This window comes from Ovis aries, chromosome 8, assembly GCF_016772045.2.
Source record: "Ovis aries strain OAR_USU_Benz2616 breed Rambouillet chromosome 8, ARS-UI_Ramb_v3.0, whole genome shotgun sequence".
In the NCBI taxonomy this organism is placed as follows: Eukaryota; Metazoa; Chordata; class Mammalia; order Artiodactyla; family Bovidae; genus Ovis; species Ovis aries.
The window spans coordinates 84,702,751-84,718,716 of NC_056061.1; the positions used below are offsets into that span (position 1 = coordinate 84,702,751).

The 15,966-nt window shown below is 47.6% G+C and overlaps 1 protein-coding gene across 3 annotated transcripts in view; it reads right to left on the minus strand.

Moving 5' to 3' along the window:
• Nucleotides 1–4,461: 4,461 nt before the first annotated feature.
• The window catches only part of PRKN (parkin RBR E3 ubiquitin protein ligase), a 1,230,807-nt gene continuing 1,219,302 nt past the window's right edge, over nt 4,462–15,966 (minus strand). For all 3 annotated transcript variants that reach the window (XM_027972640.2, XM_060419883.1, XM_027972639.2), the window contains 2 exons: nt 13,462–13,579; nt 4,462–7,086 (listed from right to left, as the gene is read on the minus strand). In XM_027972640.2, coding sequence (XP_027828441.2) covers nt 6,974–7,086; nt 13,462–13,579 — 231 coding nt within the window. In that variant the 3' untranslated portion in view covers nt 4,462–6,973. The remainder of the gene's footprint in view (nt 7,087–13,461; nt 13,580–15,966) is intronic.

Consider the following 15,966-nt stretch of genomic DNA (forward strand, 5'->3'; position numbering starts at 1 on the left):
GGGAGGGATTGGGGGCAGGAGGAGAAGGGGACGACCAAGGATGAGATGGCTGGATGGCATCACTGACTTGATGGACGCGAGTCTGAGTGAACTCCAGGAGTTGGTGATGGACGGGGCGGCCTGGCGTGCTGCAATTCATGGGGTGGCAAAGAGTCGGACACGACTGAGCAACTGAACTGAACTGAGTAAGCTTTTCATTTTCATTTGATTTTCTAAGTAGATTTGCTCAGAACTTCAATATGCAATTAGCTACTTGTGGAGCCAGGAATGCGGCCGGCCTGCTCTGGGCATTGTGGATAGAAAGGTAGGTACAATAGAAATTTTATCCTTCTCTGCTCCTAGGGGGACTGAGATAAATAAACAGGCGAGTAAAGTTTTATACATTAAATGCTGTTGTGAAATACGCATATGAATTTGTTCTATTGCTCAGTCTGCGTGATTCTTTGTGACACCAGGACCTGCCAGGCTCCTCTTGGAAATCCTTGGGATTTCCTAGGCAACAATGCTGGAGTGGGTTGTCATTTCCTCCTCTTCTGTTGCCATTTCTTCCTCGGGGATCCTCCCTGGATAGAATCCATGTCTTCGGCTTGGTAGGAAGGTTCTTTATCACTGAGCCACCTGGGAAATCCATGAATATGAATACATGATAATAAATATGAATTAATATTAACAATAGGAAATCTTGGGTTCCTGGCACATGACTCCTAAAACCTTTGGAATCTCTAAAGTGATGTGTATGCTAATAAGATGACCACGGTTGGCCCTAGACAGTTTCAGGGTGGGGACTTGCCCAGCAGGAAAGTCAGGGCACCTTAGAGGATTGGAACTTTAAGCCCCAACCTGAGATTTCTAAGGATGGGAGGGAGGTGGGAGGCTGGGTAAACTGCTAATGGTCCATGATCTAACCAATCGTGTCTACTTAAGGAAGCTTCCACCAAAAAACCCTAAAGAAGTGGGTTCAGAGATCTTCCCAGTTAGCAAACACATTGAGGAATGAGGAAGGTGATGTATCCACGGAAGGCATGGACGCTCTGCACACCCTATCCCATCCCTGCCCAACGCAGCTCTTCTAGTGGCTGTTCTTGGATTTGAATTCCTTATAACAAACCAGTAGTGGGGGCTTCTCTGCTGGCTCAGCAGTAAGGAATCTGCCTGCGGACATGACTGAGCGACTTCACTTTCACTTTTCACTTTCATGCATTGGAGAAGGAAATGGCAACCCACTCCAGTGTTCTTGCCTGGAGAATCCCAAGGATGGGGGAGCCTGGTGGGCTGCCGTCTATGGGGTCGCACAGAGTCGGACACGACTGAAGTGACTTCGCAGCAGCAGCAGCCGATGCAGGAGACCTGGTTCAATCCCCTGGAGAAGGAAATGGCAACCCACTCCAGTGTTCTTGCCTGGAGAATCCCATGGACAGAAGGCCCTGATGGGCTGCAGACCACGGGGTCGCAAAGAGTTGGACATGACAGAGTGACTAAACAACAGCAAATAGTGGGTGAAGCAGCTTCCTGGCTTCCAGGAGCCATTCCAGGGAGTTATTGAGGGGTGGGTCCTAGAAACCCCTCATTTGTAGCCAGTTGGCCGAAGTAAAAGTGGCAACCTGTGATGTGTGACTGGGATCAGAGTTGGGGGTGGTGTTGGGAGGCTGAGCCCTTAACCTGTGGATTCTGACATGTAGGCTGGGTGGTTAGTGTCAGAATTGAACTGACTTGTTGGACACCCAGCGGTGTCTGAAGAACTAGGGGATTTGTTTGTGTTGGCAAAAGCACCACACAGCTGTGACTCAGGAAGCAGCGGAGCTCTGAAAATGCAGAGAAATGGCCCTTCATGCAGACCAGGAGAAGGGCTCCGAGAGAAGTGGATTACATAGAGACCTAGGGTTGACCAGGCAAAGCTGGGAGGGCAGGGCTGTAATGAAGTTATTCCAGGCAGATGTAAAATCAAGAGGCGAGCTTCTCATTGCAGACATAAATTGTAAATGGACACTAGCTTCTGTACCTCAATCTCTCATAAGTTGGGTTACAGTGAGTCTGTCTTCTGGGGTCCAGACATATCCCCACGCAGTGACAAAGGTGATTCTCAGCCTACTGATCGGAGGATGAGATCAGGGAACAGCGAGTTCCCATCGAGCCAGAGCTACTAATCTTGAGAGCCAAATGGATCTTCCCAGAAAACACTCCCTGCCTCGTTCCACATGAGTGTTCAGACTGCAGTGAAAGTTCTTAAATATTTGCGGTTGGACAGTTTACTCACAGTGGGTGATCTGAAGACAGGCCCAGCATTGTTTCGAGACAGGGTTTTCTTTTCGAAGCTGACATGGATCCTCTCCGTGGTGCAGGAGTGGCCTGGCGAGGGTGACTGGGGGTGGGAGGCGTGCACCCACACACCGCATCTGCTGGCTCACACTCACATCTATGCGTGCTCACTTCCACCCAGCGTCGGCTCTCTGTTGTCCACGCTGGAGGCCCTGCACGAGAGCCGGGTCTTGTCCCTTCAAGCCTTTTCAGACACAGCTGGCAACTTGCCTCTGTAGGGACATTTCTGGGGCCTTGGTTAATCCGACACTGAAACCCACCGCCTGTCACTGCAAAATCCCTAGCTCTGGGACTGGACACACACACCTACCTTGACCACATCTGCAGTTGACTTGCATTGGTTCTGTGCTTTTGGCTTGTTTGGGGTGGGGCCAGAGGGCTCCAGTGACTGGTTCGTCTAGTATTAATAATAGTAAGGAAAATGTACTGAGTGTCTCCCGGGTTCGAGGTCCCGTCCTGAGGGCTTTGTGTGCACCAGTTCATGCAGTCCTCATACCAACCCCTCAAGGTGGCTGCTGTTACCCCAAGGTTCACACACAGGGAGGCAGTGGAGTCTCTCCCCCCTCTCCCCAGCTTTTTCTGCCTTTCTTCCTAGACAGGCGGTGTTTCCTCAGAGCGTTTCCTGCGGGGTTTGGCCCCCAGGGGACCTCAGGGTCTGCCGCTTGCCCCAAATATGTAGGAGAGCCCCAGGAATGTCCGCCTCACTCAGACACGGACCCCTTGTGAAGTGAACAATGGGCAGCCACCGACACAGCATCCAAGAAACGCAGCGCCGCACACCCACACCGAGGGCAGCGCGAAGTCACCACGCCCCTGGAGGGCCGCACAGACAGAGTCCTGCGGGCTTTTCCAACTCACACTTGCCTGAAGCATTTACTTAGAAAAGTGTGCTGAGAAGGCAGGAAAGTAACTGCTAGATTTTTATTTTTATTTTTATTTTTTTATTTTTTTTTAGATTTTATTTATTTTATTTATTTATTTATTTTTTTTCATGCATTCCCAAACATGAACCCCCCTCCCACCTCCCTCCCCATAACATCTTTCTGGGTCATCCCCATGCACCAGCCCCAAGCATGCTAGATTTTTAAAATTATAGCTTGCTTTTTAGAGCCCTGTCAAATTTTTTTTTTTAATTTATTGAAATTCAGTTGATTTACTTAAAGATTTATTGAAATAGAGTTGGGTTATTTAAAAATTTATTGAAACATATTTTAAAATTTATTGAAACACAGTTGATTTACTGTGTAAATCAACCATATTTCAAAACACTAACAAAAAATCTACCAGCTGCTTATGGCAGTGAACTCCAGTATTCTTGCCTGGAGAATTCCATGGACAGAGGAGCCTGGAGGGGTCGCAAAGAGTCGGACACAACTGAGCGACTAGCGCTCACCACGTAGTGTTAACTTCTGCGGGACAGAAAAGTGGCTCAGCTATACACATATCCTCTGTTTCATGTTCTTTTCCAGTAGGTTGCAGGATGCTGAATATAGTTCCTTGTGCTCACAGTAGGCCCTTGTTTACCCATGCTACGTATACTAGTCTGCATCGGCTAACTCCGAACTCCCAGTCCTTCCCTCCCCCTCCTCCCTGAAGAGACCTGTTGAATTTTGAAGGCACTGAAGCTAGTACCTAGTTTTAAAAACAACCAGGAATCTTCCCTGGTGGTCCACTTTGGTTTAAGAATCCACCTAGCAATGCAAGAGACACGGGTTGGATCCCCGGTCTGGGAAGACCCCACATGCCACGGAGCAACTAAATGTGTGTGCCGCGAGCCCTGAGCCCGTGCTCTGGAGCTCGGGAACTGCAGCTGCTGAACACATGTGCCGCAGCGACTGAAGCCCTTCGCCACAAAAGCCACAAAACCAGAAGCCTGCCCACTGCGAGGAAGAGCAGCCCTCCCTCGCCGCAGCTGGAGAAAGCCAGAGCGCAGCAACAATGACGCGCACTGCACAAAGGGAACTAAACAAGTCAATCTTTAGAAAGAAGACAAACCACCAGAACGAGTCAGGAGCTCGGGGTGGAGACCAGGATGGCCACGGGCGCACTCGGCAACCCTTTCCGGCCACGAGAGACACACCCTGGGCCACCCTCCCCTGCCTTCAGCGTTTATGGACAACGTACCCTCAAAGATGGACTCAGACGCTCTTTTGATTCTTTTATTGACAATTTGAGTATGACCTTAGACAATTGTTGCCGAGTATTTCCTTACACAACTTAGAAAAAAAATAAAGACTCTTCTGCGAAAACTTTCTTTTCTTTTGCTAGATTCAGATTTTTGTGACACCGTTCAGTGCTCAGACATGTTCATTTATAGTGGTTTGTGATTCAGCCTCATTCACAGTGGCTGTTTATCCTTTAACTTGTTTTAAGAATCAATTTATGCTATTTTGAAAAAGAAAAAAAGAAAAAAAAGAAGGCTACTATCAGGAAAAGAGCAGAGACCTAGAGCTTCTACTGCCAGAACAAGCGGGAGCAAACCTTGCTCAGCTTGGCACCCCCAACAAACCATGCAAATCGGGGAGCAGGCAATAACATCAGCATCATTAAACCTCAGACCCATGGAGGGTATGAAATGCTGGGAGCTCCCCACGACAGAGGGAGCCACCTAACTGTCCTGCGGGGTCAGAGTAAGGAGCCGCTGGGACCACTGGTAACGCGCAGGAGGGCCCCCAGTGGGTTCTAGGCTGAGCCCTGATGCCAGCCAACCGCAAGGGTGGCTCAAGCCCGGTGCCCTGCCTTTTTCTCACTCGAGACACCAGCTCTGCATCATCTCTGTGCTACCCATAGGGACCCTGACAGGAGCCAGCAGCCTTGGGGCCATGATGGGGAGGCTGGATCAACAGAGTGAAGCTGCGTGACTCCTTTCCCACTGACGGGGCTGTCTCCCACCAATCACGTTCCAGGTTCAGGACCTCCGCGGGAGGGAGCAGGGTGGGCAGTCCCTGGATGGACGCTTAGGGACAGGGGGCACAGGACATCTGCGGGAGCTTGCTGAGGTTTCCCCGCCCTCTCCCTCCAGCAAGGATTTCTGGTGCTCTCTCTACAAAGATGAGGCTGGCTACCGGTCTCCAAATCCATCCGAAAGAAGCCCTGCGCTCACAGGAGAGTCATCACACCCTCAGGGACTGTTACCACCTTCCCGAGAAGGTGGACCATGAGAACAAAAGGCAGCGGTGAGACTGTTCCACCCGCACACTGTGCCCTGGAGAGGGAGGCTGGTGGCATTCAGCGAAAATGCATCTCTCTTTGATGTACTGCGAATGACGCATAAAACAAAGATGAAAACTTGATCAGCAATCCAATTCAAGCTGTGCTAACGTGAGGAAAAACTCTCCTGTGAGTTTACAATCGTAGAGAAAAGAACTCTGAGTAACCCACTGGGTGGGCAGAGCCCCCGTGCGGGTTGCCCTGAACCTGGTTAATTACACTTATGTTGTATTTTGATTCCACATCACAATTTGTCAGCAGTGACCCCCTTATCCTTTCTAGGCACTTTTGTTGTTGCAGTTTCCCTGTGCGTCTTATTGCTTTGACAACTGCAATTTGAATCAGATCTGAAAGAGATCCAGAAGAAAATATACTCTGATATGAAACAGTGTAATTAAAGTTGTCCAGGCAGATAGAAAGAGCATGACCCTTCCGATCTGCCTGGTTTCATTCTGACGGGCTGGAAAGGTTCCTTCCTTAGAGATTCTGCTTTAATAAACTGCGTGTTTATTAACACTGAGAATCATCACTGAACTGATTTCTAACAGTGTCTCCTTTAGAGGCCCCTTGTCACATGTACAGTGAAGCCAGACGTATGAGCTTATTTTTCACGCTCAAAATGAATGCTTAAAGTCAAATTCTAGATTTTGTAATGTTTTCAGAAAAACAACTTCTAAAGCTGCAGAGAGTTAAATGGAGTGAATGTTCAAATACATCCATTTTGAGCATTCAATGTTCAGATTAACTTTCATAATTTCTCACTTAGTTGACAAGCTGATTCATGCAGAGTTGATGTTTCATTAATGCAAGATATAAATATAGAATTCTTGGGGATAAACACATAGTTTTGACTACTGCCTGTGGCTCTTTGGGAACACATGCTTCCTGAAGATTTAAATAAGTCCGTTGCTATTTAAGCCGGGCATGAAGTTCTCAGAATCCACTGCAGTCTTACAAAGAACCACAGGTAATAGTCCCTCAAAATCATTCCCCACCCCACCAAAGGCTTCTTCCCAGTATTTGCTGAAGGTAAAAGGCAGGTAATTGAGAAATCCGTCTTTATGTACTTATCCAGTCTGACTCGAATTCAATCAAGAATGACAGCGCACACAGACGGGGAACGGCACCGTCCTCTGTGCTCTGACTGTGAGTGCATTTTCGGGGCTTGAGAATACTTCCGGCGGGACTCATCACTGGCTTCGCTGTTTCTCAGGGGCCCGGAGACGGGGATCCTGGGAGCTTCTCCGATAACCTTGCTTTGGTGGTTTTGGAAAGAACTGGAAACGTGTGTGTGTGTGTGTGTGTGTGTGTGTGTGTGTGTGTGTGTGTGTGTGTGTGTGTGTGTGTATGTGTGTGTGTAGAGAGAGGAAAAAGCAGAAGATAGTAGGGCGCCGTGTACTTCCCAGCAGGATGGCGGCTGAGTGCGCCTGCGCGGCCGCTGTTCCAGCTACACGTCGAACCAGTGGTCCCCCATGCAGGCGCGGTTCCACTCGCAGCCGCAGTTCCAGCACCACTGGAGCTGGCACTGGGGCTGCGGGCACTTCATATGCATGCATCCTCCTGCGGGCAGAGAGGGGACACGGGTGAGCGCCTGGGCGACACTCCCACACCCGCCCGCGTGCCCACAGATGACTTCCCGTGCAATCACCGCAAGCAACGGAAGGGGCAGAGACTGAACATCTGACCTTCATGAAGAACGGAGTGAATAACCCATATGGGAAAAGAATCTGGAGCAGACGGGTTCACTTAGCCCCTGAAACTAACCCAACATTGTAAATCAATTATACGACAATCTTTTTTTTTTTTTTTTTAAATGAGGACTTCCCTGGTTGTCCAGTGGCTAAGATTCCATGCTTCCCAATGGAGGGAGCCTGGGTTCCATCCTTGGACAGGGAACCAGATCCCACGTTCCATGACTAAAATTCCCATGTGTTGCAACTGAGACCCAGCACAGCCAAAATAAAGATGAATGTTTTTTAAGAAAAGAAATGATTGAGATCGAAGCATGCCACTTTCATCAAGGACAAACTTTATTTGTAAATCTGACTTTACTGACTTCTCTTGAGATGGGTTTTAAAGACAAATGCTTTGTGTTTCACAGCCAGGGGTCAATTCCTTAATTAAATATATAGTAAATTTAATATTTTAAGTATACAATAATGTATTTTGCAATTTAATATATAATAATGTTAATATATACCATGAGTAATTTTTAATCACTTCTTCAGTGTTACTTGGCTTGAAAAAATTCATAATACAGGAGTTGGGACAGTTGTTTTAAAAGCATTTAATATTGAATACAGTCCTTCGTGCTATTCAAAATTTTATTTAAGATGAGGATTGTTGTTGTTTAGTCTCTCAGTTGTGTCTGACTCTCTGTGACCCCATAGACTGCAGCATGCCAGGCCTCCCTGTCCTTCACTATCTCCCAGAGTTTGCTCAGTGTCATGCCCATTGAGTCAGTGATGCCATCTAACCATCTCACTCTTTATCACCCCCTCTCCTGCTGCCCTCAATCTTTCCCAGCATCAGGGTCTTTTCCAATAAGTTGGTTCTTCCCATCAGGTGGCCAACGTATTGGAGCTTCAGCTTCAGCATCAGTCCTTCCAATGGGTTGATTTCCCTTAGGATTGACTGGTTTGATCTCCTTGCAGTCCAAGGGACTTTCGAGAGTCTTTTCTAACACCACAGTTTGAAAGCATCAATTCTTTGGCACTCAGCCTTCCTTATAGTCCAGCTCTCACATCCATACATAACTACTGGAAAAATCATAGCTTTGACTATGTGAACTTTTATCAGGAAAGTGATGTCTCTGCTTTTTAATATGCTGTCTAGGTTGGTCATAGCTTTTCTTCCAAGGAGCAAGCATCTTTTAATTTCATGGCTGCAATCACCATCTACAGTGATTTTGGAGCCCAAGAAAACAAAATCTGCCACTGTTTTCACTTTTTCCCCATCTATTCGCCATGAAGTGATGGGACCAGATGCCATGATCTTAGCTTTTTGAATGCTGAGTTTTAAGCCAGCTTTTTTTACTCTCCTTTTTCACCCTCATCAAGAGGCTCTTTAGTTCCTCTTCATTTTCTGCCATTAGAGTGGTATCACCTGCATATCTGAGGTTGTTGATATTTCTCCCGGCAATCTTGATTCCAGCTTGTGCTTCCTGCAGCCCGGCATTTCGCATGATGTACTTTGCATTGCAGACGCATTTGTTACCACCCCAGGTACCAGGGAAACCCCCAAGATGAAAGCACCTTGTGAGAATAAGGGGATTGCCTGTTGCAGAATTTTCTCAAGGTTGAGTACTTTTAAGTGTATAGGCAGGGCTTCCCTGCTGGCTCAGGGGTAAAGAATCGCCTGCAGGGTTCATGGTTTCCTCCTGTTTGCAGGAGACGTGGTCCAGGAAGACCCCGCATGCCACGGGGCAACTGAGCCGGTGTGACACGACCGCTGACCGAGCCTGGGCTCTGTGGCCCATGAGCAGTGAAGCCCATGTGCCCTGGAGCCGGGGCGCTGCGCCGGGAGAAGCCACTGTGGTGAGAAGCCCTGCAGCTAGAGCAACTGGAGAAAAGAGCGGCGGCAGCAAGGAAGACCCGGCACAGCCAAAAATAAACAGTGTGAAGCCAGAGCTTTAGCCGAGATCTGTGTGATTTCAACATTCCTTCATTCAGGAAGCAGGGCCTTTCCAGTACGAAATGAAAAGTCCCTTATTTGGGGACTTATTTTGGGATTTCCCCACCTCCCCAATTTGCTAGCTGCATTCTCTATTTGCTTCTGGGGATCAGACAGCAAGTCTGCTGTGACGTGAAAGGAAAGTTATTTGTATAAAATTGTATGTAGAGAACTGTTTGTGAGCGAATCTCACAGACAATCCAGGCAGACGTGGTTTCTTTGCTTGAATCTCACTTAGCATCGAATGTGCTCCATTATCTAATTTTACCAATTATCTTGTTAAGCCATTTTTTTTCCTTGCCAAATTTTCCAAATAATTGCTTCAGGGCTGTCTCATTTTTATATTAAAAGCTTGGCATGAAAACTTGCACTAATATGAAATATTTATGAATATGTAACTAAAGGCATTTGTTTTAGGCTAACTGAAGGGTATTTAAAATCCCATACTTTCCTACTTGTTTTTGGTTTGCTTTAAAGGGCATTTAAGCATTTATATATGTGGAAAATAAAGGGGAAAACTCACTGTGATACTTTTAATATTTTCCAATTAGGATTACACAATTACAGGGTTGAGTATTTTCAACACATACTTACTGACTGTGCACTTAAGATTTCAATAATATTAAGATTTCAATAATATAATAGTGTAATACTGTATAATCACTTAAATTTTTCTGGAATATCATAAAGAATGCTTAAGCAATGCATTCAAATTAGCTGAATTTAAAGGGAGGCTGAATGAAAGCTTGAGAATTTTTCCTATTCCACTAAAATCTTAATGGACCTTGAGCACTAGCATTAAAAAGTGAGATTTTATTATAGAAACTGGAGTCACAGGGGCTTAGCAGAATAAGAAAAAAGGAAATAACAGGAGAGAAGACAATCATTTTGTTAACTCTCTTTTCTTCCTGGTATGTAACACAGAAGGAATATTTTAGACCCCATAAAATGGAGAAATGTCAGGGACTCCAACTCTAAAAATCTTGCCAGCTTAAAAGTAAATGTTGCTCAGTCATGTCCAACTCTTTGCGACCCCATGGACTGTAGCCTACCAGGTTCCTCTGTCCATGGGATTTTCTAGGCAAGAATACTGGAGTGGGTTGCCATTTCCTTCTCCAGGAGATCTTCCCAACCCAGAGACTGAACCCAGGTCTCCCACATTGTAGGCAAATGCTTTACTGTCTGAGCCACTGGGGAAGTTCCTGGTGTCACAATGATTTGTGGATATTTGGATGGAGAAAATCTGGCTTTCTTCTTAGAGAATGCTGTCTCCTGACCGATGCTCAAACCATGGAAAGCCCAAACTGTACAGAGCCAACACCATGGCCTGGGCTGGTCACTCTGCCATCAGATTTAATGAGAGAGCTGAAGTTCTGGAACAAGCTGAAGGCAGATTTAACGGGCAACAGACACTTATTATCAGGGAATGGAACCAGGATCTCACTGGTTTGAGATGGACCTGGTAGAAGTGAAGAAGGAACTTCCAGAGGTTGAAGGGTGTTATAGGAGCAAGTGCAAAGGTTTAGCCTGCGTTTAAAATGGTGAGAATTCTCATGATCATGACAGCTTTGCTGAAGGAAAAACTACTCTTCAGGAATTCAGTTAAATATGAAACATTTAGGTGGAAAACTTGTCTCTCCCTTTCCACTGTTATATAAAATGTTTTCTCTTTTTTTCTTTAATTTTTAAAACTCAAATGAAAGATTCTTTACGTTCTATAGAGCTTTACAATTTTCCAAAGGAAACTAGCTTTTCTAATAGAGGCTAGGTTTGTTTAGGCTGTAGTGATAGCCTTTAGAACAGTTTAGACTATCATGAACTAGCTGAAAGGTTCAGCTTTTCAGTTCATAGGTTAAAAGACTATAGGTGTGACCTCTAAGCCAGTGGGAGAATCAGGTTTCCTTGAAATTAAATCCAGTTCAGCTTAATCTCAGTCTGTTAGATTTTTGGCCCCTGCCTGACTCTTTCTAAACATGAGTCATTCATCTCCAGTTGATTCAAACAGAATTTTGAGAAGACATCTCCCTTCATCCTGCAGGATCACACTCTACGCAAAATTGCAAAGAAGCATTTTTCGCTCAACGATCCCTTCCGTGCCCTTTTTGTTTTTTAAATATACTTAGCTCTGCCTTGTTCTTTGAAAGCTTGCCTGTCCCTGCGGCGCTAAAGAACGCTCGTCTGTGCCCCAGGTTTTCGCTCGTGTATTGATTCCGAGAATATTCTGTAACACGTGGCCCCGGACCTCGTGCCTGCGATCAGGATTCCAAACGACAGATCTGTGTGTACGGCGAGGATCCTGGGTACGCTGAGCTGGAGACGGTAATGTGAACACGCATTCTGTGGACGTTAAAAGCGGTTGTAGAACATTAAAAAAAAAGCCTAGAGGTGAAACATCAGCGCTTTCCGTGTATATGGTACGTCACAATATTCCGTAGAAAGAACCAGACTAGGAAGCGTTGCTACAGTCAGGAAGCACTTGACGCCTTCGAGTCCTTCTTCTGGGGGTGCAGGTGTGGTCTGACTCAAGGCGGATCTGAGCCCGTGGGTTTCCGGCCTCAGGCCCTCGAGTGGCGCCCTGCCTTAGAGAATCGAGTCCAAGCCCCTTGGGTCACACAAGGCCCTGCACCGCACCCACCTGCTTCAGCCGAGGGGTCTCGTCCTCATAGAGGAGCGAGCTGGGCTTCTTGCACGCGCTATGTGGACGTTTCACACTTGCTGCCCTCGCACCTGCCGGCTGCCTGGAGGCCTGCTTGCCTCGTGACACCAATTCTCATTCTGGGCTCAGGCATCATGTCCACCAGGGTCTCTTAACCCCAGGGTCTTTCTCCAGCTCATGTTCTCTACCGTATTTTAGAGAAGTATCTATGTATGTGTCTCTCTCTGTTCCTAGCTCCTTTTACATTTACCAGGGTATTTATTTATCAGGTGCCCTTCTGGGCTCCAGGGGATAGACAGCCAGGGTTCCCGACCTTTGAAAATAGCAGAGCGGGTTTCTTACTGTTGCATCTGCGTCCTTTAAGGACCCACGAGACAGGATACCGGCCTGTGCTTCTTAGCGCTGCGCCTCCTCTCCGGTGAAAGGGCCTGGGCTGCTTTCTCAACCCTGCTCAGTCCGTGAGGACCAGGGAGGCTCTTTCCTCTGATTCTGGTGCTGTCTTCTCTTTACAGGTTGGGGCCAGGCCACTGCAGGCCCAGGAACATTCCAGATCATGAGAGCATAACGGTGACTCAGTGGATACATTCTAGGACTTAACCTGAGGTGCTCTCAGGTTGTCTTCGGTTGGTGGCATTCAGTGGCCCAGTCCTGTCTACCCCTGGACGGCAGCATACCAGGCTTCGCTGTCCCTCACCATCTCCCAGAGGGTGCTCAGATTCATATCCATCACGTCGGAGATGCCATCCAGCCATCTCATCATCCCCTCATCTCTGTCGTCCCCTCTCTTCCTGCCCTCAATCCCTCCCAGCATCAGGGTCTTTTCCAATGAGTCACCTCTTCACATCAGGTGGTCGAAGGATTGGAACTTCAGTTTCAGCACCAGTCTTTCCAGTAAACATTCAGGACTGATCTCCTTTAGGATGGACTGGTTGGATCTCCTTGCAGTCCGAGGGACTCTCAAGAGTCTTCTCCAGCCCCACAAAAGACTTTCCCTACAGTCCTTAGCAGAGCAGAGAGAGGCTGCAGGGCCCACCCTGGGGCTGCGGGCGGGGTTTCACTCACAGCAGGCCAGCTCTCAGCCCCAGGCCGATGAGTATCTCAGCATCAGAGCGCTCTGGGGAAACGGCAGACTGGGAAGCTCCCTGTGTATGTCAGTCACTTAGTCATGTCCCGTTCTTTGTGACCCTATGGGCTGTATTCCGCTAGGCTCTTCTGTCCACGGGATTCTCCAGGCCAGGATACTGGAGTGGGTTGCCATTTCTTTCTTCAGGGGAGTTCAGTAGTGTTAATAATAAGTAATATAAGGGCGGTTTGTGTTTCTTGAGCGCTCTTTCTATACCCGGCACCAGGGAAGCATTTGCCATCCGTCCTGCCACCTGATCCTATAGTTGTGCAGCTTCTGTTTAGCTTCTCCATTTTACAGACGAGGACTTGTGGTTTAGGAGGTTAAGAAGCTTGACGTGGGTGCTGAGATTCAAACCCTGGCCAGATGGCCCCAAAGCCCCAGTGCTGAGCCCCCCAGCTAGCAAGCCTCGTAGATCTGACTTCTCTGCCGCCCTCCGAGAAGAGCCCACCGCAGCCGCGCTCTTCGGCCAGCCCAGACTCACCGTTTTTCTCCACGGGCACGTGGCAGCGGGGACAGGGCTTGGTGGTCTTCTTAATCGTTTCTTTGGAGGCTTCCTCCCACCGGGCCTGCTCTGCCGCCTTCTCATCGACTCTGTAGGCCTGGGGAGAGACGACAGGGGGAAGAGACAGTCAGGTCTTCATAGTGGGCTGGACACGGGTTCCTTGAGACGCTGTCCTGGAAATTCTTAGACATGGAGGTCGGGCAAGAAGCTCGGAGGGAAACTCACTCGACAAGGGGTGGACAGGCCCCGGCACGGTTTTCTTGGCATGTGCTTACAAGCCAAGAAAAGACCGTGTGGCTTTGTGGTCTGAGCTCGTCCTTTGTGCTGTTTTGACTGCTTGTGATACACAACATCTCTCGGGTGCTGATGCGCGGGCAGGGTGAGACAGGCCCTGAAACCCTTCTCTCAGGTGTTTCATCGGGCGTGTGCGCTACGTTTAATTTTACATCGGGGACTAGACAAGTTAAACCACTGCCCGAAGCAGATAAGTAGGAGAGTCTCTGTGACTCCAAGATCTTCGCTTTTCAGCTTTCTTCAACGTCTTACTATCTTGCATTCCTGTACCCGGATAGGAATGTGGTGGCCGATGAGACGGTGCAGGAAGAGGGAGGTGAAGCTGATGTGACTGAGGAGATGGCAGAAAGGAGCCAGGAACAGCCAGAGGTCAAGACGGGGCCTTGGAGCCAGCTGCCTGGGTTCAAATCCCTACCCGGGTAGGCGGGTTTGGGAACACTGCATAGCTCCCTGAAAGTTCCCATCTCAGATGGAAACTGACCTATCTAGTGCACTGTACCAAGGATCAAGTGGGTCAATGTCTTTAAAGAAGCGAAAAAGCAAGTGTCTGACACCCATTAAGTGATGCTATGAATGACCTGGGCATCTACAACAAGCTCTCGGAAATACTTGCCAATGTCATTCACGTCAGAGGAATGACTTATCCCTGACTCAGACCACAGAAAGGTGGAGGGATTTCAAAGGCGCCGCTGCAGATAGTCTGTTCAGACACTACAGTCTCTTCACTTGCTTCAGTGTTGAGTGAGACGTGCAGCGAAAGAGTTGGGACATTTTTGGATTCAGTACAAGAACTCTGTGGTCTAGAAATATATTTCAAATGGTAATCCAAACAGAACCCCTCTATCTTGGCCTCTACGGAATTTAAAATTTTTCTTCTATGCTTTAAAATTAATACAAACATGCAAGTCATTTTATTAATCTGTGATGACTCTTAAAACATTCCCAGGCCTATTTTTAGGTTGCTTGTGGGCTAAGCTGCTTCAGTGGCATCTGACTCTTTGTAGACCTGTGGCCTGTAGCCTGTCAGGCTCCTCTGTCCATGGGATTCCCCAGGCAAGAATACTGGAGTGGGTTGCTATGCCCTCCTCCAGGGGATCTTCCCGATCCAAGGATCGAACCCATGTCTCTTATATCTCCTGCACTGGAAGGTGGGAAGTCCATTTTTAGGTTAGGACACTACTAAAAAATGACTTAAATATAAGTTAGTAAAGAAACCGTATAATACAAAATGCTCTAACACTCCGATATTACTCTAATAATAACATTGATAAAGCTTTATAGATTTACAGCACATTATTTTTTTGCACTTTGATTTCCTCATTTCAGTGTATCCTCATGGTAACCTGGAGAAGACAGGCAGATATCAAACCAAGGAAGCTTCTGAGTAGTCAAAAAGCCGAGGGCCAGGTGTCAGGATGCTGGTACAAAACAGTACCAGGGGTGACTGAATGCAAAGATCTGGGAAACCTGGAGGACGGAAACCCAAACCAGAGATTCTCTGGCCCAGAGCCTTGCGCTTTGAGGATCAAACTCCGCCCAGCACCGCTGCCTCTTGGCAGGTTTTCTGCATGGTGAGAGTGAAGACAGTGAAGGCCAGAGGGTGGGAGGGCTGTGGTCAGAAATGTCTGCCTCAGTAAGTACAGCAGCCGTCCCCTGAAACCACCGTCCAGGGAGGGGCGTAGGTCAGGCACGGAATCTGGCGAGTAGATCCTTCACCCCAGACACCAATCCAACTGGTATCATGTCATCATCAGAATCTACATATTTTTGAAATATTTAAGTTTTTAGTCTTTTAAGAATGAAGTACTGGGAAGTAAGTGGGCTTCCCTGGTGGCTCAGCAGTAAAGAATCAGCATGCCAAGCAGGAGTCACAGATTCATTCCCTGGATCAGGAAAATCCCCTGGAGAAGGAATTGGCAACCCACTCCAGTACTCTTGCCTGGAGAATCCCATGTACAGAGGAGCCTGGTGGGCTACAGCTCATGGGGTCGTAAAGAGTCGGATATGACTCAGAGACTTAACAATAACCACACTTAGATGTCTTTACATCTCAGATGCAGCATTTAATGGTTTCATGGTAATGAGTATTTATGTTTCTGTTACTTCCAACAGAAAGTGAGTTCATCCAAGGCCAAGGTCATGGCTGTGTCTTCCTCACCTCTCCAGTGTCTGTCTGGCACAGTGGCCTGC